Here is a 25,921-nt window from a genome sequence, read left to right as displayed (position 1 = left end):
CCATGACGGCAGAAGGTCGGTACAGTTGGTTCCCTTTATCGTTCCCACTTGAGCTAGTTGAGAAACTGGTCAATGATCGTGCACTTAAATTGGATAAACATAAGGTAGGAACCCTATGTGTTTCTTGCTGAGCATACTCGGCCTGGTTTGAGAAACTCGTATCATTGGCTTGCACTTGCTAGTATCAAGAACCCCCGTGATATTGAGACTAGTCCCTCAATATTCACTAGATGATAGCTTACCGTGTTTGCCAAACACCCTCGCTATCACGCCTTTTGTGTTGGTCTCATTTTGGTCCCAAATGCTATTTATGGAAAGTGTCTAGATTAGCTCATTTGGCATATCTACGGAATGTAGAGATCGGCCTGAACACAATGGTGTTCATCCCATGTCCAAATTCGCAATCTAAGGACATTCCATATTTAGTAAGTTTCGGACTTGTCCCAGAGACTAACTCCTGGTACTAAGGGAGGCTTGGGGTGAAAGCCCAAAGCGTGTGTCCCTCAAGGGGGGGGGGCTGTGGGGGGTTCCAAATGTATAGTAGGGATAGTGGTTGGAATGCATGTCCGACCACCTGAGACATTAGTTTGGCTCCCGCTGGGCTGTGTCGCTCCTTGTTCTGCGTCCGGCTTGGGTCTAAGCCCAAGCTCCACGCTGCTCTAGTTGGTGGAGTACCCTCCTTCTCGCGTTAGGCCACCGGTATGCCAAAATTGTGCCAGACTCCGTCTGACACCATTTTGCGTGCAGGTGCTGGATACGGGGAGCTGGTGCTCGTGGGATTGTACCGGACCCTCGTTTCGTAGCGCAACGGGCTTGGAGTTCGGCTCCAAATTCAGGTGCGCTACATTTGGTATCAGAGGAATTGTCTCAGCGATTTCTATCCAACTTTTGTCGGATTTTCTGACTCAAGTTGCATACGCAGAGACTTTTCTAGTAGATCCGAAGCGACCTGTGTAGGATTAGTTGGATTGCACCATTCGGTAAGAACGTTGTATGCATGTTCAGTTACTGATAGAGGCATGCATGCAGCTAGCAGGATGGTGAAGAGGAACCGTGCTGATGACGCTGAAACCTCTAGACAGGCGAATCGAGAGGAGGAAACTCCTATTAGAGATGCTGCGGAAGAGGTTGAGGCTGAGTCAAAAGAGGATGAGCCAGATGCTGCGGCATTGCAGCGTACGGCTCAGGAAGTCGAGATCGAGAATTTGCGAAAGGAGATTCGCAAATTGAAGAAGGAGAACAAGAAAAGGAAGAAAGAAGCTGAGGCAGCTAAACCAGCTAAGCCTAAGCAACCAGACTCCTCTTCAAGTTCTGAGGACGATGAAGTTCTGCAGCCGCCCCCGGTTGCACGAGTTTCAAAGTTCAAGCCTCCGAAACCACCCAATTTCAGAGGCATGCGGGACTATCAGGTTTTGGAAGACTGGGTCTACGATATGGAGAACTACTTCATAGCGGCAGACGTAGATGATCGTACGAAAGTTGCGTGCGCGCAATCCTTTCTCACCGATCATGCCAAAACTTGGTGGCGCCAGGTGTGTGCTGAAAAAGGGCAGACTAGAAGTTGGACCAAGATGCGGTCTCGTATCCGTAAGGAATACTTGCCGGATGATCTTGGTCTGAGACTTCGCGCAGAGCTGCGGCGGTTAAAGCAGCGAGGGGACCTTATGCATTACGTTAATGCGTTTGCTCAGAAGCGCATTATGATTGCAAATATGAGTGACGAAGATGCTCGGAGTTATTTCCTGGAGGGTTTAAGTTCACTTTCTCGAAATGAGATTTTGAAGTTTAAGCCGAAGACGTACCTGGAGTGTAAAGAGGCAGCACAGCAAGTTGCCTTTAGTCACTCGCTCATAGAACAATATCAGCAATCGTATGCTGGTAACTCGGACAAGAATAAAAATTCTGGGAATAGGCAAGGTGATCGGAAACAAAGGGTGGAAAGTAGGTACCGCCCTGGGGGCTCACAAGCTACGGTGAATAAAGGTGGTGGTGGTTGGAGACCACCAGCAGCTTCTTCTGGTCCTAGGCCCTCTGTTCCTCCTCCTGGTGGGTACAAGCAGCAGCAACCTACAAAACCTGCTCCTAGCGGAACGGGTAGTGTGGGTCATTGCTTCCATTGTGGAGAGTCGGGACATAGGTCCTCGGAATGTCCCAACAAGCATAAGACAAGGTCTCGGGTTAATGTCATGAGAGAAGACGGTGGTGGCGAAGCTGAAGGGGTTGACGAGTTGGTCAATGCAGACTATGAGGAAGAGGAGGTGAGTAACTTTCGTTGCTTTCCTCAAGCTTTTCTTGCAGTCAATGCAAACACTGATCCGTTGATGTATCTGGTAGGCTTTGTCCGTGGACACCGAATCCGAGTGATGATTGACACGGGAGCTACGCACAGTGTGATATCCGAAGACTTAGTTAAGTTGTTAGGATTGAATGCTGAGCAAATGTCGCCTATGCACTTCCGGTTTGCGGAAGGTGGGCAAGTAGCCAGAAAGTTTGTGAGTGATGTTCCAATAAAGATATCCAAGTGGAAAGAAAGAGTGGACTTGGTAGTGTTGAAGATACCAGATTTTCAGATGGTGTTTGGTATGGATTTCTTCAACAAGTATATAAAAGGGATTTATGGTGCTGGACAAAGTCGTATCACGTTGAAGTCAGAAGGACATCCTGATGTATCCTTTCAGTTGCAAAAGCGTTCCTCAAAGGATTGGGATGCAAAGTTCCTGACTGCGAGGGCCGCTCAAAAAGCAACTAAGAGGGGATGTCAAACCTTTTGGGTTCAAGTGATAGAAGCTGAGAGTGTGGGTGACTCAATTCGAATCGGCGACGGGGTTGATCCTGTACCACAAAGGATATTGGAGTTGTTGGCGAGGAATCAGGATATCTTTCCGAAGGATTTGCCGCCAGGGCTACCACCTAGCCGTGAGGTTGATCATCGGATTGAGATTATTCCGGGTTCTAAACCACCTACGAAAGCTCCATATCGGTTGAACATCAAGGAGATGGCTGAACTCAAGAAGCAACTCATGGAGCTTCTTGACAAAGGTCATATCCGACCAAGCAAGTCACCTTATGGAGCGCCGGTCCTCTTCGTTATGAAAAAGGATGGAACCATGAGGATGTGTATTGACTATCGGGCACTCAACAAGATCACGGTTAAAAACAGTTATCCTTTGCCTCGCATTGATGACTTGTTTGACCAACTCTTAAAGGCTAAGTATTTTACGCGACTTGATTTGCGGTCCGGGTATCATCAGATACGGGTGGCAAATCAGGATGTGGAGAAGACAGCCTTTAAGACTCGGTATGGATCTTATGAGTTCCTTGTCATGCCATTTGGATTATGCAATGCTCCGGCAACGTTCAGCACTATGATGGATAGAATATTCGGAGATTACTTGGATGCATTTGTTGTCCTGTATATTGACGATGTTCTAGTCTTTAGTGAAACGTTGGAGGATCATTTGAAACACTTGGAGCTGGTGTTTCAGAAGTTGCGCGAACACAAACTGTATGCTAAGGAAAGTAAATGCGCTTTTGGACAATTGCGCGTAAACTTTCTCGGACATATAGTTGGTGGTGGCGTGATTGAGGTCGATCCAAAGAAGGTGGAAGCAGTGAAGTCCTGGGAAGTTCCGACCACTGTATCAGATGTTCGATCCTTTCTCGGTTTGGCGGGATACTATCGTAAGTTTGTCCGCAATTTTGCAAGGATTGCTCTTCCGTTGACTGAGTTGACGAAGAGTAGCATTCCGTTTCATTGGACACCAGTTTGCCAGCGTGCTTTTGCACGGTTGAAGGAGATCTTGACTACGGTTCCTGTTCTCAGGATCCCAGATCTTGATAAACCCTTCGAAGTGCATTGTGATGCATCTGGCTATGCTATTGGTGCCGTGTTGCAGCAAGATTGTGACAAAGCGGTTGGTGTTACGTTAAGGCGACATGGTTGTCCCGTTGCGTTCTATTCCAAGAAATTGGATGAGACCCAACGAAGATGGCCAACGCATGAGAAAGAGATGTTTGCTATAGTGTCGGCCCTGGAACACTGGAGACACTACTTGGGTGGACATACCAAGGTTTATACAGATAGTAACACACTAAGCTACTTTGCTACGCAGCCTAAGCTTACGCCGAAGCAGGCTCGTTGGCAAGAGAAGCTTGCTAGATATGATATTGAAATCATATATAAACCTGGTAAAGACAATATTGTTCCGGATGCGTTGAGTCGTCAAGCTCAGTTCCGGGCAATATCGGCAATTAGTTCAGACTGGTTGAAGGACGTTCGGGCTTCGTATGGAAGTGATCCATTGGCGAAGGCAATCTTATGCCGTGCGGGGTTGTTGAAGCAGAGCCCTGGTAGCGAAGCAGCAAAAGTTGCTAGTCGCACTAATGCGAAGCTTCACTTCTCAGTTCGGGATGGGCTTATATTCTATAAGCAAGAAAGATTGTATCTTCCCTCTAAGGATCTTCAGCAGTTATTTCTGCGGGAACATCACGATGTTCCAGCAGCGGGACATGGTGGACAGCGAAAGACTCTGGCTTCATTGAAAAAGGGATTTTTCTGGTCTGGTATGGAAGATGATGTAGCGGACTATGTCCGTTCCTGTCCTGTATGCCAGCAATGTAAGCGCAGAACTGAGAAGCAGGCTGGAAAGTTGCAGTGCATTCCAGCACCGGCATGGCCATTTCAAAGTGTGACACTTGATTTCGTCACTTGCTTGCCGAAGTCTAAGGGTTATGATACTTTGATGGTGGTTGTGGATCGGTTGTCAAAGATTGCACACTTCGTTCCAACTGTGGGAACAGTAAATGCGAAACAAGCAGCAAAGCTCTTTTTCCATGAAGTAGTGCGGGTTCGTGGTCTTCCTGAAGAAATGATCTCAGATAGAGATTCGAGGTTTACGGGGAAGTTTTGGGGAACCCTGTTCCAGTTGTTTGGTACCAAGTTGAAGTTTAGTACGGCTTATCATCCTCAAACTGATGGGCAGACCGAACGCGTGAATGCTCAAGTTGAGGATTATCTGCGGTACTATGTCGCGGCAGACCAACGCGACTGGGTTGAGCATTTGGATACGGCAGAAATATGTTATAACAACACATTTCACAGCGCTATAGGCTGTTCTCCATGGGAGATGCTGCAAGGGAATGCTCGTGGGGTTCCTCAACAGATCGTTGTCCCGAAACCAATGACCGAAGTGTTGGTCCCAGCCGTGGAAACTTATGCGGAGCAGCTACGCCAAGGTTGGTCTAAAGCTACCGAGGCGATGGGCAAAGCTCAGGATAGGTATCGACGTGATAAGGATCAGCATCGTCGGGATGTATCCTATCTAGTGGGAGATCAGGTGTGGCTATCTTCCCGGAACTTGAACATCAAGGGTTCTTTGTCTCGGAAGCTCTTGCCGAGATATGTTGGACCCTATCGGGTGTTGGCACAAGTTGGTGATGTATCCTATAAGTTGGATCTTCCGGATGAGTTGTCCCATGTACATGATGTGTTTCATGTCAGTTTATTGGCACCATATCGTGTTAATGCGGATCGCTCTATGGACATTCGTCCCCCTCTGGAAGTTGTGGATGGTGATATGGAGTATGAGGTCGAAGCGATTCTCTTGTCCCGCAAAGCTCGTGGTGGTCGTTCCAAGGAATATTTAGTTAAGTGGAAAGGTTACCCGACTTGTGAATCAACTTGGGAACCTCTTAGTAATCTTACCCATGCTCGTGAGCTTGTCACGGAGTATGAGAATAGTAATAAAGACTAGCTTTTGTAATAAATCTTGCAACTTAATAAAGTAAAATATTTCTATCACTCAAAGTGTCGTTTCTCTCGATCAATTGTACTTGGGTCAGTTTTGGCAGGCTGACTTCGGCACTTCGGTGCATGGGTCCAATCCATAACCATGGGGATACCTATTATAGACTGATCACAAGTCCCCGCCTCTCTCTCGATGACTCCTTTTCAAAAAAAAAAAAAAAGGGGGGCGTGGTCGTGTAAACAACTTAATCTGCCAGTTTATAATAGTTGTCTAAATCTTCCCGACGGGGTTGATTTCTTGCTCAGGGGCAGTTGGGCCTCTGGGCTTCTCCCTATATCCCTGCGGGCAGGGATGTATCAATCCTTTGTAAGCTGAGTGGTACTCAGAGCAGCAAGGGTGGCTAACTCCGTTGGTCATTTCCTTGTCGGCGACAGTTGGTTCCCTTTATCGTTCCCACTTGAGCTAGTTGAGAAACTAGTCAATGATCGTGCACTTAAATTGGATAAACATAAGGTAGGAACCCTATGTGTTTCTTGCTGAGCATACTCGGCCTGGTTTGAGAAACTCGTATCATTGGCTTGCACTTGCTAGTATCAAGAACCCCCGTGATATTGAGACTAGTCCCTCAATATTCACTAGATGATAGCTTACCGTGTTTGCCAAACACCCTCGCTATCACGCCTTTTGTGTTGGTCTCATTTTGGTCCCAAATGCTATTTATGGAAAGTGTCTAGATTAGCTCATTTGGCATATCTACGGAATGTAGAGATCGGCCTGAACACAATGGTGTTCATCCCATGTCCAAATTCGCAATCTAAGGACATTCCATATTTAGTAAGTTTCGGACTTGTCCCAGAGACTAACTCCTGGTACTAAGGGAGGCTTGGGGTGAAAGCCCAAAGCGTGTGTCCCTCAAGGGGGGGGGGCTGTGGGGGGTTCCAAATGTATAGTAGGGATAGTGGTTGGAATGCATGTCCGACCACCTGAGACATTAGTTTGGCTCCCGCTGGGCTGTGTCGCTCCTTGTTCTGCGTCCGGCTTGGGTCTAAGCCCAAGCTCCACGCTGCTCTAGTTGGTGGAGTACCCTCCTTCTCGCGTTAGGCCACCGGTATGCCAAAATTGTGCCAGACTCCGTCTGACACCATTTTGCGTGCAGGTGCTGGATACGGGGAGCTGGTGCTCGTGGGATTGTACCGGACCCTCGTTTCGTAGCGCAACGGGCTTGGAGTTCGGCTCCAAATTCAGGTGCTACAAGTTCCATTCCATGCTAGCTGGTGGAGTACCCATATTCTCACGTTAGGCCACCGGTATGCCGAAATAGCGCCAGACTCCGTTTGGCTCCATTTTGCGTGCTGGTCCTGGCATTGGGATGCTGGTTGCTCTAGGACTGTTCCAAGTCGCTCCGGGCCCCTGTCCCTTCGCTCCTTGGGCTATATGCTCGGGAGTTGCTCCGTGATCCGGTTCCATCACTCCTTAGCATCACGCTTGGGAGTTTGGCACCGTTCCTTCGTTCAGTGGCCCAAGGCCCTGAACCTCGGGTTCCTGTGGACACGTATCAAGAACCCCCGTGATATTGAGACTAGTCCCTCAATATTCACTAGATGATAGCTTACCGTGTTTGCCAAACACCCTCGCTATCACGCCTTTTGTGTTGGTCTCATTTTGGTCCCAAATGCTATTTATGGAAAGTGTCTAGATTAGCTCATTTGGCATATCTACGGAATGTAGAGATCGGCCTGAACACAATGGTGTTCATCCCATGTCCAAATTCGCAATCTAAGGACATTCCATATTTAGTAAGTTTCGGACTTGTCCCAGAGACTAACTCCTGGTACTAAGGGAGGCTTGGGGTGAAAGCCCAAAGCGTGTGTCCCTCAAGGGGGGGGGGCTGTGGGGGGTTCCAAATGTATAGTAGGGATAGTGGTTGGAATGCATGTCCGACCACCTGAGACATTAGTTTGGCTCCCGCTGGGTTGTGTCGCTCCTTGTTCTGCGTCCGGCTTGGGTCTAAGCCCAAGCTCCACGCTGCTCTAGTTGGTGGAGTACCCTCCTTCTCGCGTTAGGCCACCGGTATGCCAAAATTGTGCCAGACTCCGTCTGACACCATTTTACGTGCAGGTGCTGGATACGGGGAGCTGGTGCTCGTGGGATTGTACCGGACCCGCTCCGATACCAACTGTAGTGCACCTTATCTCTCTCCCCTTAAGCCAACTGGAAAAGGGGCAATTGCTTGATGAGAGAGCCCTTAGTGGCTATTTTATCCCCATTTATCTCCCAAGGTTCCAAGGATCCACGGTGACAGTATATCTAAATCTCATCCCATGATCACATGTGCTACACTCACCCCCCCTTCAGAGATGTCAATGTCCTCATTGACTATTGACCAACAACCCCTACTGAGCCAAGGGGAACCAGCACCTCCATTTCCGCACTCAATCTACCAATCCTTCCATTGTGTAGACCAGCTATTCCATGTGAGGCAACTAGTCATCCACCCGTACCGCAGTCCCACGGTGGATACCTTCGTCTGTGGATACTCCACACAAGAGGAAGGACGTACGCATGGATGCCCAATACGTACGATTTCAAATTTTAGGGGTAGGAATATACCTTGCTCAAGGGTATATTATACTTTTAAGTAGCCACTAATCAATGGGAATCGAACCCGTGCCATTTGCTCCGATACCAACTGTAGTGCACCTTATCTCTCTCCCCTTAAGCCAACTGGAAAAGGGGCAATTGCTTGATGAGAGAGCCCTTAGTGGCTATTTTATCCCCATTTATCTCCCAAGGTTCCAAGGATCCACGGTGACAGTATATCTAAATCTCATCCCATGATCACATGTGCTACAATTCACCTTTATTCCACCAGTGATCTAACACCACCTACATCACAATTTCGTCTCTCAAAGATTGGGCTATCCATCCATGAGTGATCATCCTAAATCCACTCTTTATCATCCTTTGGATGCCTACAAACATGGGGAATAACTTTCCTCAATATCCCTTTTTTGGACCGACCAAATCCCTTTCTATCCACGGCAGTGTTCACCAACATTGCTACTAGGTCAAGGCTCACAAGCCCAACCATTATGTCCCACTAACATCTGGGACTTCCTCACCATATGCCCATATCTTTGGTCTCTACACTAGAGGATTGCTCCTCTTCCTTTCCAGTGTTTGGGACTTTGAGACAACATTTCGAAACACTATGGCCCTATATAAGCCTCGTGAGTATTCTCCCCACCTTCCACCTTTGGGTGCCCTAGCCATGTGGCTAGAGCAAGATTCCAATGAGCCACGCTAGTATCCAAGTAAGTAATGCCACCCACACTTGGATTATGAGCATTCACCATTTTGATCTCCCAAGGGAGCTAAAGCTAATTCTTGAACACTTTACCAAACTACCCCACTTGTTTGTCTATATTCACTTTAGCCTTGGACTCTTAATTGGATATATCATCACCCAACAAGTGGGTATACCTTTCCTTCCTTTCTTGGCCAAACTGGCTTCATTAAAGTCCTCCTGCTAGCCTTTGGTCCAAAGATGTTATGCTTGTTGGACTTTCATTTAAACCATTACTATATGGCACCGTTCTACTCTACTTTGGGGCTTGATTTGTGTCTCATAACATCTTACAAGAAAAATTAAATCATTAATAACAGTAAATTCTTACAACTATAAGTTTATTTCATTTTCTCCAAAATTGATTTAGGGGTTTAAGGGGGATCTAGGGCTGATATCAGCATTAAAATTGTGGGTTGAGCATAGTAAGGAGTAACAAGCACATAAATAAGAAGCACTCTCTCCATACTGCCATAGCCCCACCCGAGCTCTCGTGGCAGATCGAGCTTGCCTACCTTAAGAAACCCTAACCACAAGAATCAACTACAAATCACATTACTACATGAGAGGGAGTGATGCCATGGCTCCCCTCATGGCAAGTCCAAGTGGTGGGACTTGCCACCACCCGAGCTACTGTATGAGGGGGAAGGGTGCTATGGCTCCCCCCATGGCAGCTCCAAGTGGTGGCACTTGCCACCACCTGAGCTACCATATGAGGGGGAGCAATGCCATGGCTCCCCCGATGGCAGCTTGGGTGGTGGCACTCAAGTGGTGGTAAGTGAGTTGATTCTTACACTTAACCACCTTGATTTGCAATTATTGATCTTATTTTATTTTTATTTTTTTCTCAAGTTTATGCTTACTCTTTCTAGACTTTAGTGAGTTGCACAAGCGAGAGAACCTTTCTTAAGCATCATTAAGTAATCCTCAAGAAAGTGAGGAAACTAAGAATCCTGAGCAAACAAAGAAACTTGAATTATTTGAAGATGAGTCTAAAGAGGAAGAGGAGCAATAATAAGATGAAGAAGAGGATGATGATGGTTTTGACCCTTTGAAGAGTTAAGTTGCACAAAAAAGAATAACTACAAGGGAACCCAAGGATGGGTTAAAGGAAAGGAAAAGTGGAAAGCAAAGCCATGAGCACAAAAAGAAGTTTTGGATACAAACTCATTCAATTGTCCCTTGAAGTTCAAAGTGGAGGTTGTCTTGGATTTATTTCAGAAGAAAATTCCACCTCCTCAAGTGCCTTTATGCTGCATGATCACAAATTTAGTGGTGTAATCTATAGTGGACATTGTGGACTAGCTCAAATTTTCCATTCAACAATGAGGCTTTGTGCAAATAGAATCTAAATTTATTGTGGTGAAGGGTCCAATACTTTTGAATGAGAAAAGAACTTCTTAGAATGAGATATGGCAGTGGCTTGACATGAAATTCGAAGCCACTTTAAGGGATGAGACTTATGCCAAATAGAAGGAGGTTCTTTCTAATCAGATGCTATTTATGTGAGAGGGAAATCACTAACTCAAGACATAGTTTTATGGATAAATTTGAACTATCTAAATCCAACTAATGAGGAGATTTTGAGATATTATGTCATGGCAGATGTTGCAGTGATAGAGTTCTAGGACAAAGATCATATGGCACTCATTACGACTTTGATTTCAGTAAATAGGTATACTCATTTCTTCTCTAAATTCTTCATTGACATAATTTTTGTTATGTATGCAATATGAAGATGCTGTAGTTAAAATGACTCTTCCACACACGATTATGGCTATGCAAAACATTCTTCAAGTAGATGTTAGCAAGATTATAAATGAGCTCACAGATGAGGAAAAGGTCCAATTGAACATGACAGTAGCTGTCCAAAAAGCACAATAACTCTGCCAAGTTCCCTCAATATATCTACACGCACATTCTATTTGAGGTAATTAAACTTGCTAAAGCACTTATTTCAAGTTTTTTGCTTCTCTAGTATGACATCAATAAGGACTTGGAGAGATTGAAGAAGAAGAGCCTTGACATTGATGCTGCTGCTAAGAGGAGTACAAAATCAAGCAAAAACATATAGTAAAGATGATGAAGTTTATTAACATCTCGCATCTGGATCTTAGAGAGGAATGGTTTGATGTTGTCATGAGCTTCAATGTAGAGGATCTACAATATAAATAACGTATGTTCAAGAAGCTAAACATAATGGATTTGGCACGAATTCCAAATTTGTATAAGTTAGTAGCATTTAAGGAGTTAAGAGTAGCTGGTAGATCATCTAAAGTTGTCCACTCTTCAATCTCGACTACTAATAAGTCGTTTTGAGTGTGGTGGAGGAAAAAAGTAATGAACATCAAGGTGGTGGAAAAAGCAATTGAGTATGTTAAGGAGGTGGGTGAAGAACTCTTCTCTAGAGCAGATCAATTAAAGTACAAAATAGTGTTAAAGTATTATAACAAGTGCGAGCTCAAGTTTGGCATTTTATAGATTTGGCTGCAACTTCAACTAGTGTCTAGTAAGGCCGAGATTGAAGAGGAGGATAATGAAGACCAGAGAGACAAGATAAATGATGTAGTAATGCAAAAAGTTGGTTAGCATCTTGGATATAGATAACATTTCCATCACTTTATACCCTTCAAGTTTTAATTTTCTTTATTTTTTAGGTACTTCAAATCTGTGTAAAAGGTGATTCCAACTATTGTTGTGCTGTCTACTTATATGTATAGGAATGATAAGTTGCCTAAACATACTAGAGTCACAAACTATAAGCAAGAAAATTGTCGATCTTGGCATTGCTGTGGTGTCAAAGGTGGAGTAAGAAATGTGGAATTCACATGCGCAAGAGTGGTTCAAGGAGAAGTAACTCACGACCATTAAGAAGGGATTTTTTATGGAATTTGACAATGTTGACAAACCCACCAAAGTAAAGACACAGTCGGAAAAGAAGAGGAGAAGGCATGCTACACTAGAGGCATTTACTACATCTAATAAGCTAACAAAATTTCTTTATTTAATTTGTATTTAATTGTGTTTTTCCTGCTAGTCCTAAGGTGGAAGAGGTCTAAGTTTCAAAGAAGAATGGAAGAAAGTTTTTTCGAAAGCTTGGGTGGAAACTATATATTAATGATCTAGATGAGATGCCAAAAGCACTTGGCCACTTTGTTGTCTAGTATAGAGTTGTAGAAAACTTGGCTAAATTCATTCTTCAAGAGGCTATAAAACATATAAGAAATATATTGATGACGATTTTAAGATTGGTGAAGATAAGAAAGCTCTAGATATTGAGACTTTTAAGCAGCATAAATTAATTCTCAAGGAACTGAAGTTTATGTATTGCTAGTCTCAGAGTTTCTCTATTAATAAACTTTCACATTGAGTAAGTAAATTTTTCTTTTAATCTTTTTGGTGCTCATTTATTGAATAACTTTTTAGACTTGGTTATCCTTGACTTCCTTTTGGTTTCATTAGAGCTGCCGAGGGGGGGGGGGGATAATGAAGAAATATGACGATAATGATCCAACCTAGCTTTATTCCAATATTAATCTTGCAAATGAATTTTATGGGACTTTTAGTTGGTGTTTAACCTTTGGGACGACATCACAGATAGTTGGGATGGTAGAGGTGTTTTCTCGAACTCACTTTGTCTTAATTGAAGACTACATACTAGAGTTATAAATAGGCTGGTTTTAGAGGCAAGAAGTAGTTATGTTTAAAGTTTTTGTGTTTCCTGATTAGTAATTGATTTTGCAATATTGATCAAAGCTATCTCAATATTATTGTTCTACAAGAGAATGGAAATAAGGGAAAAAGTGGCTTTGCCTTTAAACCTTTCATCAAATCTCCTCCAACATGAACTAGCTAACATTATTATGGATGATATTGAATGTAAAACTTGGTAAATCATTTCTTTTTAAACAAAAAAATACCTATAATATTTTTTATAGGCAACTTTTTTCACAAAAGTCAAAAGCTTTGGTAAACATGGTTATGCGACGCCTTTGCTATGAGAGTGATTGTATCCTTGACTTCTTCAGTGGCATAAAGGCTTTCTTAGTTGTTTCTCAACACTATGGTCACAATGCCTTAGGAATAGATTGTGATCCTAGCATCATATAATGGTTTCAACACATTATTATGAAGAAAGTTTTTAATGATATACCTCCCCATGTGAAAGTTGTAATTGAGTTTATGAAAAGGCCTTCAGAGCATTATAACATGTACATTAAGGAAAAGTCAACTTTTATATCAAAGTTTGTTGATGATCATGCACAAAGAGAAGAAGAGAGAGAAGCAAGAAACGTGAGAGAGAAGAAGAAAGCAACTTAATTCTTCTATATATATGGATTGTGTATAGATGTGAGTTATAATTTATTGTAGTTATAATAATATCTGATATTATATAATAGTTTATAGTTACAATATAAAGTATAGTTGTAGTAATTACATGATTTAATATATAGTTGTAATGACAGAATATTAAATTATTACAAAATAATATTCTTAGCATATTCAGAAAAAGCAATAAAAATTGGTAATATTCTTCAAAATATTCTTTAAACAGTAATGAATATTGTAACAGAATATTCTTTAGTCAACTGTCTTGCCCTGTTGACTTGGCTCCCTTTTTGCCAAGTCATGTGAAAGCCAAAAAGGAAAGGATTTCTCAAGTCAAAGAGACTGCTGAATCTTCAGCCTCCGAAAAACAAAGATTCTTGTTTTCCTTCTTCCTTTCAAAGTTCTAACATTCTACGAGGCTTTTGTTGTCCAGACCTGCAAGGACAGTAGTGATCGGTAACTCAGAAACAGCTGAAGCAGTTTTAACTCTTGCCAAGAAGCTGGGAACTGTTGAAAGTGTCGAGAAAAATCTCTCGGAAGCATATATCAACCAGCATGGTAATTTTGCTGTTCGTGTCTTCCAAAGTTTCAACTTCTTTTATATCAGGATTTTCGTGGGATGGCTGCAATCTTCCTGCTGCAGCTATAGTTTTTACATCAGTGACGGCAGCTCGGCAGGCCATTGCAACTTACCATCTCCAAAATCTTGGCAATGAAGTGTTTTGGGCCAGGCAATTGGGAGGAGAGGTAGACAATTGTCTTAAACAACTTTTTGTAAGCTTGCGATGTTTTGCATCTGCACAGGGCTCAAAACTCAAAAAGTGGAGGCTCATTGTTCGCAACTTGCCTTCAAGGTAGAACGCTAGTTCTTAGCGACATTTTCTTATCGCCGAGTTTTCTAACCAGGTGACGGATGCAATGCTGAAAGAAAAATTTTCAGCTGCTGGCTTTGTCTGGGAGACCACACCCTGTAATCCGGATGGTCGGAAAAAATCTTCCCTTTTGCAAGTAGTAATTGTGTTCAGTATTTTAGATCGAAAGGCTTTGAATTCATAGGCTACACATGCAAAAATGACACCGAAGAAGTTCGTTCTCACCAACAAATGAAATTCAGTTTTAGCTCATCATATTTTTCAGTCCATCAAGAACGGCATGAAAATTGGTTAGTGACCCTCTTTACAGCAAAACAGATGAATGGTTAGTCAACTTATAGCACCTTGTTATGCATTAGAAGGGCAATGTCTTGCAAACAGAACTATAGCTGTTGATTAGGCTCAGATGAAAATGAATTATGAAACATTGTCCACAAGTCAGGTGAATATTTACTCTTTTACTTTCCCAGCAATTTCAAACACTGACCTTCTTTCTGGCTGCTCGCAGAAGAAGAGAAAGCCGAGAACAGCGACCTTGATAATGAAACAGCGAGTGAATCGGATGGAATTGTGAGTGACGAAGAAGAAGACGAGGAGGATGAAGAAGACAACGAGGAAGATGACGAAGAGGGTTGCTTTTGTCTTCTCTTTTGCGAGCCTCCAGGGTGAGAAACCATGTTCATGCGGTCATTCTGAGTTAAGGTACAATCACTCTTCACTTTGAAGATCACGTCCAGAACGAAAACATGTTTTCTTGTTTTTACACAGCAATAAAAAGGACGAAAGCTCTCAGGCGCCGGCGTCTCACACTCCAGAACGCATGTAAGCTTAGCAGTCACAATGCCGTGCCAGATATGATCTCTCACGTTCTTTTGTTTTTCTTTTCGTGCCAGAAGATCAGTCCGTTCCACTTCCGAGGAGAAAGAGAAGGAAAGAGACAGCGCTCATGAAGATGCACAATTTGCACAACTCTCTAGAACACTAATTAAATGTAATACATTTGTTTTCCGAGCCCCAGCGGGTTATCCGGCGAAGAGATAGGACGTCAATGCAAATGCCCAACACCGGCCAAGGCGCCCCAAGATGCCCAGGCGCGGCATTTTGCATCTTGTGTGTCAACTTCGTCCAGAGTTAATCCAAGAGAGTTAATCCAAGGTCCAAGTTGGAGCTCAAATTTTTAATCGAAGTCAGGATCACTGCGACTACGATCACACACCAAGAGCAACAGAAAAGGGAGCGAGAGTTGTTTAAGCAGCAAGTAAAAGGCAACTCCTTGTGGATAGTGCGATACCCTCGTACTTCAGTAAGATGAGCTTCTCCTCGCGGAGAAGCTCCTCCTTCTTGTGCAGTCGTGCTTTTCCTCGCACAGCTCCTCTGGATCATTTGTTTGCTCCCTCTAGCCCATAAGTCGGCCAAAACCCTATATATTGTGGATTCCTGGAGCCGCGGTGGGAGAATGCGGGCATGAGAGCGAGGATTTCTTAGGCGAGCCTTGGCAAGGAGTTCCATAGGGGGATACAATCCAGCATCCATCTTTTGACGCCATTGTATGTTCCAAGTCACAAGATCGCGGCGCGCTTTTAATGGTTAACAACTGAACAGCCGAGGATTTATTCGAATCAATCACTCTATCACAACCGAGGCTTGAACTTGGCTTTCACCGCTTCAAGCGTGGCGTGGTCCAGTCCGCCGAGGGAGGCCGCGATAACTTCGTCTCGAATTCCAGAGCCAAAGACACCGTGGCCAGGGGCGAGGATACCGGGACTCTGGCTATAGGCCAGCAAGGTGGCTCTGCTGCTGCCAGGATTGTATTCGTAGTGGAGCATGCCTTTGGGAACGATCGTCACGTCCCCCAGCTGGAGGGTCTGGATGAACAAGACGTTGCTCGTGTCGACAAACCCGACCTCCACGACTCCTTCCGCGATGAAGACGAGCTCGGATGCTCGGGGGTGGTAGTGCAGCGGGACCGTGCCTCCGACTCCCAGTTCGGCTCTGGCGATGGTGAGGTCCATGGTGTTGAGAGCTGGGAAGTTTGCCGAGGAAAGCAGAGTGGCATTCCAGGTCTGTGGAGGCCGGGTATTGGTGGTGTTTCCCAGGACTTTGGAGACGAAGTCACTGGGTGATGGCGAGCTCTTGCACTGGTGCTGCTGCTCTTGAGTAGGAAGGCAGTAGTCTTGGAGTGAACCTGGATCAGTTGAATCGGCGAGGACAGAAAAGAAGACGAGAAGAACCTGGAGGGAAGAGGCCATTCTGGAGCAGAGGAACTCGAGTGATGGCGGTCGAGTTTTGAAGTCCGAGGTTAAGTCGAGGATATGATTTGTGCATCCACCTTTTCTTGCTGCGAGGGACGAAAAAAGAAGAAAAATGGGAAGAATAGGTGCGTACGAAGAAGTCAATCTCGTCACCATGAGCGACTTTAGAATGACCGAGGCCTCGGAAGAGGATGACGAGAAGTAATGTACTTTGGCACCAAAATAAAATGATTCAATCACTACAAAATTAGTTCGTCCATGAGAGAACATCAATCGTACCGTTACTTCTTCGTTCGTGTTGTTTCGTTCCCGCACTTGGCACTTAGAACGGCACGAAAATCCAAATCCCCAGAGTGGCTTGACGAACAAACTCTGTCGAACCTAGGCCTTGACGGCCCTTTTTGTGAGCCAGCACAAACTTGTGGGTGGAGAGCGGAGTATCATATCGTCTCGCGGGACATTGGAGAGCAGCGGCTCAAGAATCTAACAAATCACAATGCTGCTCAGAGTGCCGTGGTAACCTGGTGATCACTTTCGACTTTAAGTTCCTTCTTTTTCCTCCTCTCTAGATCCTTCCGTATAGTCAAAAACTCATTGGCTCTTTTCCTCATGGACGACTTCGTCAGACTCCTGCTACGGTTCCATCGAATCGCGCTGGGCTCGCGTTCGTGTGGACTATTTGCTCCATAGTATAGCGCCAATCAAATCCGAGAGCTCGGCCAGATCCTGGTCGAAAAGTACGCAGAGAAATGTAGGTACCTTTGTCGACCATTCACGGGATTCCACCGCCATATTCGTTCCGACGAGCTTACGAGCTTGAGCGTCCCCATTTTTGAGAGCGCGGCGATATTATTCTCGGGATTGCTGGTTCCACATTGCAGCATGTGGAATCCGAGAATGTTTGATCCACGTTAAGACGCTAAAATTGGACGGCTACAATCTGATTTAGGGTTCTAATGAAAATGCGTAGTATATGAAAAACGACAATTTTGTAGTCAATTTTGATTGCTTATTCGAATCAATCACAAACAGACTCTATCACGACCGAGGCTTGAACTTAGCTTTCACCGCTTCAAGCGTGGCGTGGTCCAGTCCCCCGAGGGACGACGCGATAACTTCGTCTCGAATCCCAGAGCCAAACACACCGGGGCCAGGGAGGACGATTCCGGGGCTCTGGCTATCCAACGAGGCCAGCACCGTGGCTCTGCTGCTGCCAGAATTGTATTGGTAGTGGAGCATGCCTTTGGGAAGGATCATCACGTCTCCCGGCTGGAGGGTCTGCGCGAACAGGACGTTGTTCGAGTCGACAAACCCGGCCTCCACCTCTCCTTCCGCGATGTAGATGAGCTCGGATGCTCGGGGGTGGTAGTGCAGCGGGACCGTGCCTCCGACTCCCAGGCGAGCTCTGACGATGGAGAGGCCCATGGTGTTGAGAGCTGGGAAGTTTGCCGAGGACAGTAGAGAGGCGTTCCAGGTCTGCGGTGGCTGGGAATTGGGGGCGTTTCCCAGGACTCTGGAGACGAAGTCACTGGGTGAAGGCGAGCTCTTGCACTGGTGCTGCTGCGCTTGAGTAGGAAGGCAGTAGTCTTGGAGTGGATCTGGATCAGCTGAATTGGAGAGAGTGACTGTAAGAGCAAAGAAGATGAGAAGAACCTGGAAAGACGAGGCCATTCTAGTGGAGTGGAGGAGCTGTGCTCGAGTTATGCAGTCCAAGGCTACTATGTAGAGTGGGGTCCCTTTACAACGGTGACTGACTACCAACAGGAGGAGTCGTGGATATGATTTGTGCTTTGTTGTCTTCCACCTTTTCTTTCTGTGAGGCAAGAAAGGAAGAAAAAGAGGTGGAGTTTAGAAAAAATAATGAGAAGCATCGGTGCATACGTACGTCTGGACTTGAAGAGGCCAATCTCGTCAGCGTGAGTGCTTTTGGTGGTGCTTTAATAATGGATAGGTCTTCTTCGTCGTCGGAGTTTGCGAGTGACTTTAGAATGGCCGAGACTTCGGAAGAGGATGACGAGGAGATATTGGCAGCGTTGATGAGATCGTCTAGACGGCTGTCGGACGAGCCCCGCGATTCGGTGGACCCGTAGCTCTCGATCGAAGCCGAGGAGTCCGACGAAGTCGTCCACGGAGAAAAGAGGCGACGTGTTTTTGACTTGTACGTGAGGACCTGCAAAACAAAAGAGGAGGAAAAAGATGAAGACGCGCGAGGATTAAAAACGCACCTGTTGGAGAAGTGTTGGACAATGTGGATCAAAGTCGTTGTCTTCCCATTTCTTCTTGGCCATAAAGAGAAGAAGAGATCCCAAGCAATGACTCTAACGGCTGCAAAGGACTACCGTAGGATGCAGCTGTCTAACGGCTGCGATGCTCTCTCCTGCTTCGTAACGTGCGTTTGTGTGGACTATTTGCCATAGTATGGAGGAGCACCTATTAAGTCCGACAGCTCGGCCAGTTCCTGCTTGAGAAAGTCATATATCAGTTCTGTTTCGACTGCTGCAACACGAACTACGAGGCCAGCGTCCTGCAAACAATGTCACAATTATTTTTCCTCCCGCAAGCTGAAACAGATATTTACTTACGGATGGTCCAAACGAACTGAACGAACACAACAATCTTCCATGCGTTGATGATCTGTGCTTCTTCTTTCTTACAGCCTCCTCACATTGACTTCCAACTCTCTCTTCAATGCGCTTCCGGATCGAAGATAAGCGAGGACTGTTAGGCCAAGAGTGTGAGGAAAATATAGAGAAACGGAAGTAACAAAAGAAACTTACCCGTAAATCACGAGCATCGCAACCGAGTGAAAGTCTTGCAGCCTCGACGATATTGGCAAACTTACGTCCTGCTCTAAGTTCATCTGCAACAGAAAACGAGAAAGTTAGGGAAGAATGAAACAAGGAGGAAAGCTTACGGTGTCCAGGAAGACGGGATTGCCATCCAGGTAAACATTGTTGGTGCTTCTGAAGGACTCAAACGCCCAAACCTCACAGCGTTCTCTTCGCCCGCTTGTAAACCAGTCCACAAGAACGAGGTTGGCATCGAGCGATAAAAAGAAGTGCTGGATCTGTTTGTACTTCGCGGCTGCAAAACATGTGACGGGATCCGGCATCATCACGAGAAGAGCATCCTTCGCTACGAGAGCCTTGACAAAACCAAGAAGAAAAAGATCTTAGCTAGAAATGTGGAAGAAGAAATGACACTGGTACCTTGAAAACTTGCTCGGAGAATTTGCCTTGGACTGCCTTGTAAATCTTCACCAAAAAACATACACAACGAAAGAAAGCTTTCAACAAGGAAGAAAAATTCGTAGCACAGAAATGTAGGTACCTTGGTCGAAGATTGAGTCGTAAGAACAAGAGTACAATGATCTCCCACAGAAACTTTACAGCTGATCGAGTCTCCCTGTGAGAAAAAAAGAATCAAGAAGGAAAAAAAAGGACGAGAATCAACACTCACGGACACGATTCCACCGCCATAAGTCACTAAATACACCCAGACTGCATCGATCCCCGAGCAAGCGACCTGGAAATGGAAAATTTCCACTCTTACCGCAAATTCGCGAAGTTTTGGATCCAGCTTACCTTGGATGGAAGCACGAGCTTGAGCGGATAGCGGGCATAGGCGCGCGTAGCAGCAGCGCGGCTACAGCATTGCTCCACAGTGAGCTCTCCAGTCCATTTCTCTCGCATTTCCATGATCTAGAGCCAAGAACCCTAAATGCTAAAACCCCTCTTCGAAGAACCCTAATTTCGCGAGCCTCAATGGGAGACGAGAAAGAGGCGAAGCGAGAAAACGAGATCGATGCGCGAACAGTCTTCGTCAGAGGATTGCCGCTTACGCTCTCCGATGCGCAGGTATTTCGGCGCCTCGTCTTTGTATGATCGTCTCATTCTCTCTTTTGGCAGCTGGAAGAGGCATTCAGTGATATTGGTCCCGTTCGTCGCGCTTTCACAGTGAAAGATAAAGGTATGTATTTCTTTGTTTTCTTCTTTTCGTGCTGCTCGCTCGCTCGCTCTCGTCCTCCCGCATTGCTGACTTGTTTGATTTTCTTGTTTTCTGGATGAAGCAACGGACAAGCACCGGGGATTTGGATTCGTGCAATTGTAAGTGCTATGTTTTCTCTTCGATTTCCTTGACTGTTTCGCAAAAATGTAGTGCGATTGCTGAGGATGCCCAGCGTGCTGTGGCTTCGAAGAATGATAGTTCCATGGAGGGTCGTAGAATCAAAGTCGAGGTTGCAAGGAAGCGTCCATCGCTTAACGAACGCAGGAAGAAAAGGCAGGGTGGAACCACGGAAGCGGCTGGCCAGGAGAACGCGGCCGAGGCTGCAAATAACACAGTGCAAAATGGTGGTGAGAAAGAACCCGAAACTCCTGCTGTCATCAACGAAGAAGAAAAGCCAAAGCAGGCCACCGCAAAAAGTCATGCGAAAGCCAAAAAGAAAAGGACTTCTCAATTCCAAGAGACTGCTGACTCTTCTCAGAATGCAGCGTCCGAAAAACAAAGGTTCTCGTTTTCCTTCTTCCTTTCAAAGTTCTAACATTCTATGAGGCTTTTGTTGTCTTTGCAGACCTGCAAGGACAGTAGTGATCGGTAACTTGGGAGACTCGGAAACAGCGGAAGCAGTCTTAACTCTTGCCAAGAAGCTGGGAACTGTCGAAAGTGTCGAGAAAAATCTCTCGGAAGCGTATATCAACCAGCATGGTAATTTTACTGTCATCATCTTTTCGTGTCTTCCAAAGTTTCAACTTCTTTTATATCAGGACTTTCACGGGATGGCTGCAAGCTTCCTGCTGCAGCTATAGTTTTTACATCAGTGACGGCGGCTCGGCAGGCCGTTGCAACTTACCATCTCCAAAAACTCGGCAATGAAGTGTTTTGGGCCAGGCAATTGGGAGGAGAGGTAGACAATTGTCTTAAACAACTTTTCGTAAGCTTGTGGTTTTGCATCCGCGCAGGGCTCAAAACTCAAAAAGTGGAGGCTCATTGTTCGCAACTTGCCTTTCAAGGTAGAACGTTAGTTTTTTAGCGACATTTTCTTATCGTCGAGTTTTCTAACCAGGTGACGGATGCAATGTTGAAAGAAAAATTTTCAGCTGCTGGCTTTGTCTGGGAGACCACAGTACCCCGGAATCCGGATGGTCGGTGAGTAAACGAAAAATCCTCCCTTTTGCAAGTAGTAATTGTGTTCAGTGTTTTAGATCGAAAGGCTTTGCGTTCATAGGCTACACTTGCAAAAATGACGCCGAAAAGGTTCCTTCTCGCCAGCAAATCGATATTCAGTTTTAGCTCACCATATTTTTCAGGCCATCAAGGCTTTGAACGGCACGAAGATTGCAAACAGAACTATAGCTGTTGACTGGGCTGTGGCGAAAATGACTTATGAGAACATTGTCCACAAGTCAGGTGAATATTTACTCTTTCACTTTCCCAGCAAGTCCAAACGCTGATCTCCTTTCTGGCTGCTCGCAGAAGAAGAGAAAGCCGAGAACAGCGACCTTGATAATGAAACAGCGAGTGAATCGGATGGAATTGTGAGTGACGAAGAAGAAGACGAGGAGGATGAAGAAGACGACGAGGAAGATGACGAAGAGGAGGAGAAACCTTTAGACGAGAAGAACTTGGTGAGTAAAGTGTTAAGCAAAGTTGTGACAGAGCCAGGCAAAGCAAAGGACGGTGACGAGGACCGAAAGAGTCCCATGGCGGCCTCCCGAGAGGTGAAAAAGCCTCTAGCTGCGAAGCCACCGGAAGAAAACTCCATGGAGAGAACACTCTTCGTTCGCAACCTTCCACCGGATGCGAAAGTACACGACTTGAAAAAAAAGTTTTCGGAATTTGGAGACGTGACCTCGTTACGTCTCGTGCTTCATCCCGCAACAAAGTAAGTATTTTCTCTTCCTTTTACTCTATTTTACCTGTTGTTTTCTCAATGGTTGCCATTCCAGAAAACCAAAAGGAACAGCATTTGTAGAGTTTGCTACTCGAGAAGCCGCCGAAGCGCTAGCCAGAGCCACAAAGAACGCCGAAGAAGGGAACTCTAGTTTCTCGGTTGCTGGAAAGTATCCTATCGCTCATTTTGCTGTCGATCGGGGCGCTGCCCGGGAAATCTCCACGAAGAAATCCATCGAGGAAAGAGATCATGATAAACGAAACCTCCACTTGCTCAAGGTACGTGATGATCGTAGCGTTGTCCACGATTAACTTCATTAAACTTCCAGGAAGGATATATAGAACCAGGAACAGAAGCCGCGCATGGTGTTTCAAAATCCGACTTACTCAAGCGTTCAGCGTATGTTCTTTCTTTCGTTCTCCCTTTATTTTCTTGTTTGCTTTTGTTTGTTGATCGATCCTTGGACAGGCTTCAAACAGAGAAGGCAACAAAACTGAGGAGTCCGAATTTTCATGTCTCGAAAACCAGGCTCGCGATACATAACTTTCCAAGAACTTTGAGCGAGAAGGACGTGAAGCAGCTGTTTATAAATGCAGTTGTTTCGCGGGCGACAAAGCAGCGTCCTGTGATCAAACAGGTGTGCAGTTTCTACTTCTCGAAAACTTTCCTTTCTAACGTCGACGAGTCTCTTGGCAGGTGAAACTTTTAACTGACGATAAGGAAAACTCCCGAGGAACAGGCTTTGTAGAGTTTGCTGAGCACCAACACGCGATCGTCGGGTTGCGAGTTTTGAATAACAATCCAGGTACTCCTTGTTTTTAATCTATCTGGTTCAAGTTCTTCTCGGCCGTTTGTGTATACGCAGAAACTTTCGGTTCGGAGAAACGACCAATCGTAGAGTTTGCGATTGAGAATGTAGCGAGGATGAAGAAAAGGGAGAGTCGGCTAGCTGCACAGAAGTTACGACCAAACTCAAAGGGACCAACAAGCAAAAGAGTCGACGATACTGGTAATGGAAGCCCCGGAGGAAAACGTAAAAGGCAACCGAACGATGATGGAGTGGAAGCTGATGGACGGAAGTCGAAAAGAAAGAAGAGAAAGGGGAAGAACGATAAAGCTCAAAATGGTGACAGTAATCAAGGACAAGGCAACCAAGAAAAACCACTGGGAAAAAAGAGGGACAAGGCTCAAAATGGGGGAGGCGAACAAGAGAAGCCACAGGGAGGGGCGGGCAAGCAAGGAAAAGCGCAGGGCAAAAAGAGGAAGATGGACAACGCTCAAACTCCAGCGAAACCACATGGCAAGAAGGGATTTAAACAAGGTGAAGGAATGCACAGGGAGACTCTGGCTGCACCGGATGAGAAGAAGAGACGAAGGGGAAAAAACGAAGGGAATGAAGAGGAAGACAAACTCGACAGGCTGGTGAGTGAGTATCGGAAAAAATACTTTAGCAATGTCGGCACAGGTGAAGGCGCTAAAAATCTCAGCAGGTGGTATGAAGAGTAAGCTCTAGATGGCTGGGAAGACTAAATACTCTGCGTAGAATAGATTCCAGATGAATCTATAGAATGTAGAGATGGCTTCCTGCGATCAAAGGTTTAAAAAGCCAGTGAAAGTTTTGTCTGGAAGTAACTGACTTACCTTCGAGTATTTGGCAGACTCCAGCAGCCATAGCTGCGAGAAGAGAAACATTTTAGTTTGTTTGTCAAGTTTTACAAAGAAAAGTTCGAACCTGGTAGAGCAAACAAACTCCCAGTATCCCGTGAGTGATAGCCATAGGACCCGTATTAAAAACCTGCGATAAAGAATCAGGAAACCTTGGAAAGTTTCTTCAGCACTACCTGTGGAAAACGAAAAGCAGCAACAACTGCACCAATGTAATTTGTTAGCAGAAGTCCTGCTCCCAGCAAGGATATATTGCGTACGCCGAGCTTTGTTGCAAAGGTAGAGATCTTGAACCTGTACAAACGAAGAATCCAATGAGAAACTAGAGTAAAACGAACACTTATCTGGGGCTGAGTGTTAGGAGCTTACTTCAGATCACCCTCAACGTCAGGAAGATCCTTGGTGATTGCTATCACAGTCGCGAACAAAGTCACAAAGGCCGTGATAAAGATGACATGGGGACTGTACCACAAGGAACACGAATTATGTTAAAACCAGATCCAAAGCTGTATACCTCCAAACAAAAGGAAGGCCGAGAGAAGCTCTCGTTGCATAGTATACACCAAAATTCAAGAGAAATCCACGAACCTGGGACGAGGAACTTAGAAACTTCTGGTGTGTAAAACAAATAAGTTCTTACCGTAGCAATTATCAGAAAGGCTGGAACGGCGAATCTCTTGAGCCTCAATGGAGGCACCGAGTACATGGCTCCCAGAACCAAGCCAAGGACGTAGAGCGACGTGATGAGCCGGCCAAAGTTTGTAGCAACTATTCCAGTGCCGAGCACAGCGAGAGACAGTACCAGAGTCCACGCAGTGGACACGGAGAGATCTCCCGCTGCTATAGGCAGGAAAGGCTTGTTCACTCTAGAAAGCAGAGAATTCTGTAAGTTTTCTTTCGTTCTTATCGTCGAGGAGAAAGCTTACTTGTCAATGCCAACGTCGTAGATCTGGTTGATTCCCACAATGTAGCCGTTTCCACAGATGAGTGCTAGAAGACCCCTGAGAGCCTTTGGAACGAGGAACCAATTGATACAATCAGCATTCTCCAAAAGAGCTCTTGCTACCAAAGATCTAAAAAAGTTTTGAAGTGTCACGAGCAAAAACTAGAGAAGATAAAGCTTACGTGCTTCCAATGATGGTTCCACGAACAGTGTGAGGACGCAAGAACCTCCAAAACGCGTCTCGGAAATTCTCCAATCTCTGCCTCACCGACGCTTCTTCCTCCTGAAAGAAAACTAGTAGTGCACGGAGAAATCCAAAAAAAATCCTCTCCACCACACCTCATTCGACTTATATTCAGCAAAATCGCTTCCAGTTCCAGAAGAAACGCTGCAAATTACTCTGGTTCTTCGTTCCTGCCTCACAGGAATGAGAATTTCCAAATCCACGCGTAAATTCCATCAAAATCTCTACCTTAAGGCCCTGCCGGGGAAAAATCTGAGCTCCTAGCTGCGGATTTCGTATCAAGCATTCCACTCCAACCCTGAAACCGACCTGCATTCTCTCTCTTCCCAACGAAGAACCCTAATTTGTGGGCAAGGTTTAGGGTTTATGTGTGGTGGTCTTTACAGCAGCCGCCGCGCATATGGGCGGTTTGCTTTGCGGAATCACCTAAATGGAAGCGAAGCGCGGGGATTTGCTATGCTTGGCTCGATGCTTTTTATTCTCAGTAGCATCGATCTACTTCAAGTGATCCCACACCCCATTTTTTCTTCTAGAGCTAGAACACCCTTTGAGGATTCACCCAAAGCCTGTCCCAAAATTCCATTTGCTGTTTAGCTTCTTGAAGAATTAGCAGGGATGAGTAGGGAACTG

General features: G+C 45.3%; 5 protein-coding genes across 5 annotated transcripts; 1 reads left to right on the top strand and 4 right to left on the bottom strand.

Annotated features, from left to right (window-relative positions):
• Positions 1–15,925: 15,925 nt before the first annotated feature.
• On the bottom strand, positions 15,926–16,543 carry LOC112342393 (germin-like protein 1-1). Its single transcript, XM_024664132.1, has one exon. It carries the CDS (start codon positions 16,541–16,543, stop codon positions 15,926–15,928), a length of 618 nt encoding a protein of 205 aa, XP_024519900.1.
• A 975-nt stretch (positions 16,544–17,518) lies between these two features.
• On the bottom strand, positions 17,519–20,272 carry LOC9630826 (urease accessory protein D). The gene is made up of 10 exons (XM_002990261.2): positions 20,131–20,272; positions 20,006–20,071; positions 19,877–19,951; positions 19,756–19,800; positions 19,461–19,691; positions 19,324–19,406; positions 19,129–19,264; positions 18,772–19,070; positions 18,432–18,716; positions 17,519–18,359 (listed from the first exon to the last, which is right to left on the bottom strand). The coding sequence occupies exons 1-8, from the start codon at positions 20,242–20,244 to the stop codon at positions 18,951–18,953; spliced, it is 870 nt and encodes a 289-aa protein (XP_002990307.2). The 5' UTR covers positions 20,245–20,272; the 3' UTR covers positions 17,519–18,359; positions 18,432–18,716; positions 18,772–18,950.
• LOC9630827 (germin-like protein subfamily 3 member 2) lies at positions 17,585–18,217 on the bottom strand. Its single transcript, XM_002990262.2, has one exon. It carries the CDS (start codon positions 18,215–18,217, stop codon positions 17,585–17,587), a length of 633 nt encoding a protein of 210 aa, XP_002990308.2.
• A 10-nt stretch (positions 20,273–20,282) lies between the features above and the next one.
• Positions 20,283–24,089, top strand: LOC112342386 (RNA-binding protein 28-like). The gene is made up of 16 exons (XM_024664098.1): positions 20,283–20,403; positions 20,455–20,515; positions 20,616–20,652; positions 20,705–21,055; positions 21,120–21,253; positions 21,313–21,452; positions 21,508–21,558; positions 21,612–21,694; positions 21,751–21,802; positions 21,856–21,955; positions 22,022–22,430; positions 22,495–22,717; positions 22,768–22,838; positions 22,908–23,076; positions 23,136–23,244; positions 23,305–24,089. Exons 1-16 carry the CDS (start codon positions 20,311–20,313, stop codon positions 23,943–23,945), a joined length of 2,724 nt encoding a protein of 907 aa, XP_024519866.1. The 5' UTR covers positions 20,283–20,310; the 3' UTR covers positions 23,946–24,089.
• LOC9630825 (homogentisate solanesyltransferase, chloroplastic) lies at positions 23,863–25,668 on the bottom strand. Its single transcript, XM_024664099.1, has 11 exons — positions 25,520–25,668; positions 25,387–25,461; positions 25,230–25,330; positions 25,031–25,177; positions 24,745–24,970; positions 24,619–24,692; positions 24,474–24,566; positions 24,281–24,398; positions 24,172–24,234; positions 24,081–24,113; positions 23,863–24,023 (listed from the first exon to the last, which is right to left on the bottom strand). Exons 1-11 carry the CDS (start codon positions 25,604–25,606, stop codon positions 23,949–23,951), a joined length of 1,092 nt encoding a protein of 363 aa, XP_024519867.1. The 5' UTR covers positions 25,607–25,668; the 3' UTR covers positions 23,863–23,948.
• Positions 25,669–25,921: the final 253 nt, after the last annotated feature.

This window comes from Selaginella moellendorffii, unplaced genomic scaffold (genome assembly GCF_000143415.4).
Source record: "Selaginella moellendorffii unplaced genomic scaffold, v1.0 SELMOscaffold_107, whole genome shotgun sequence".
In the NCBI taxonomy this organism is placed as follows: domain Eukaryota; kingdom Viridiplantae; phylum Streptophyta; class Lycopodiopsida; order Selaginellales; family Selaginellaceae; genus Selaginella; species Selaginella moellendorffii.
This window is presented reverse-complemented; position numbering and strand designations above follow the sequence as displayed.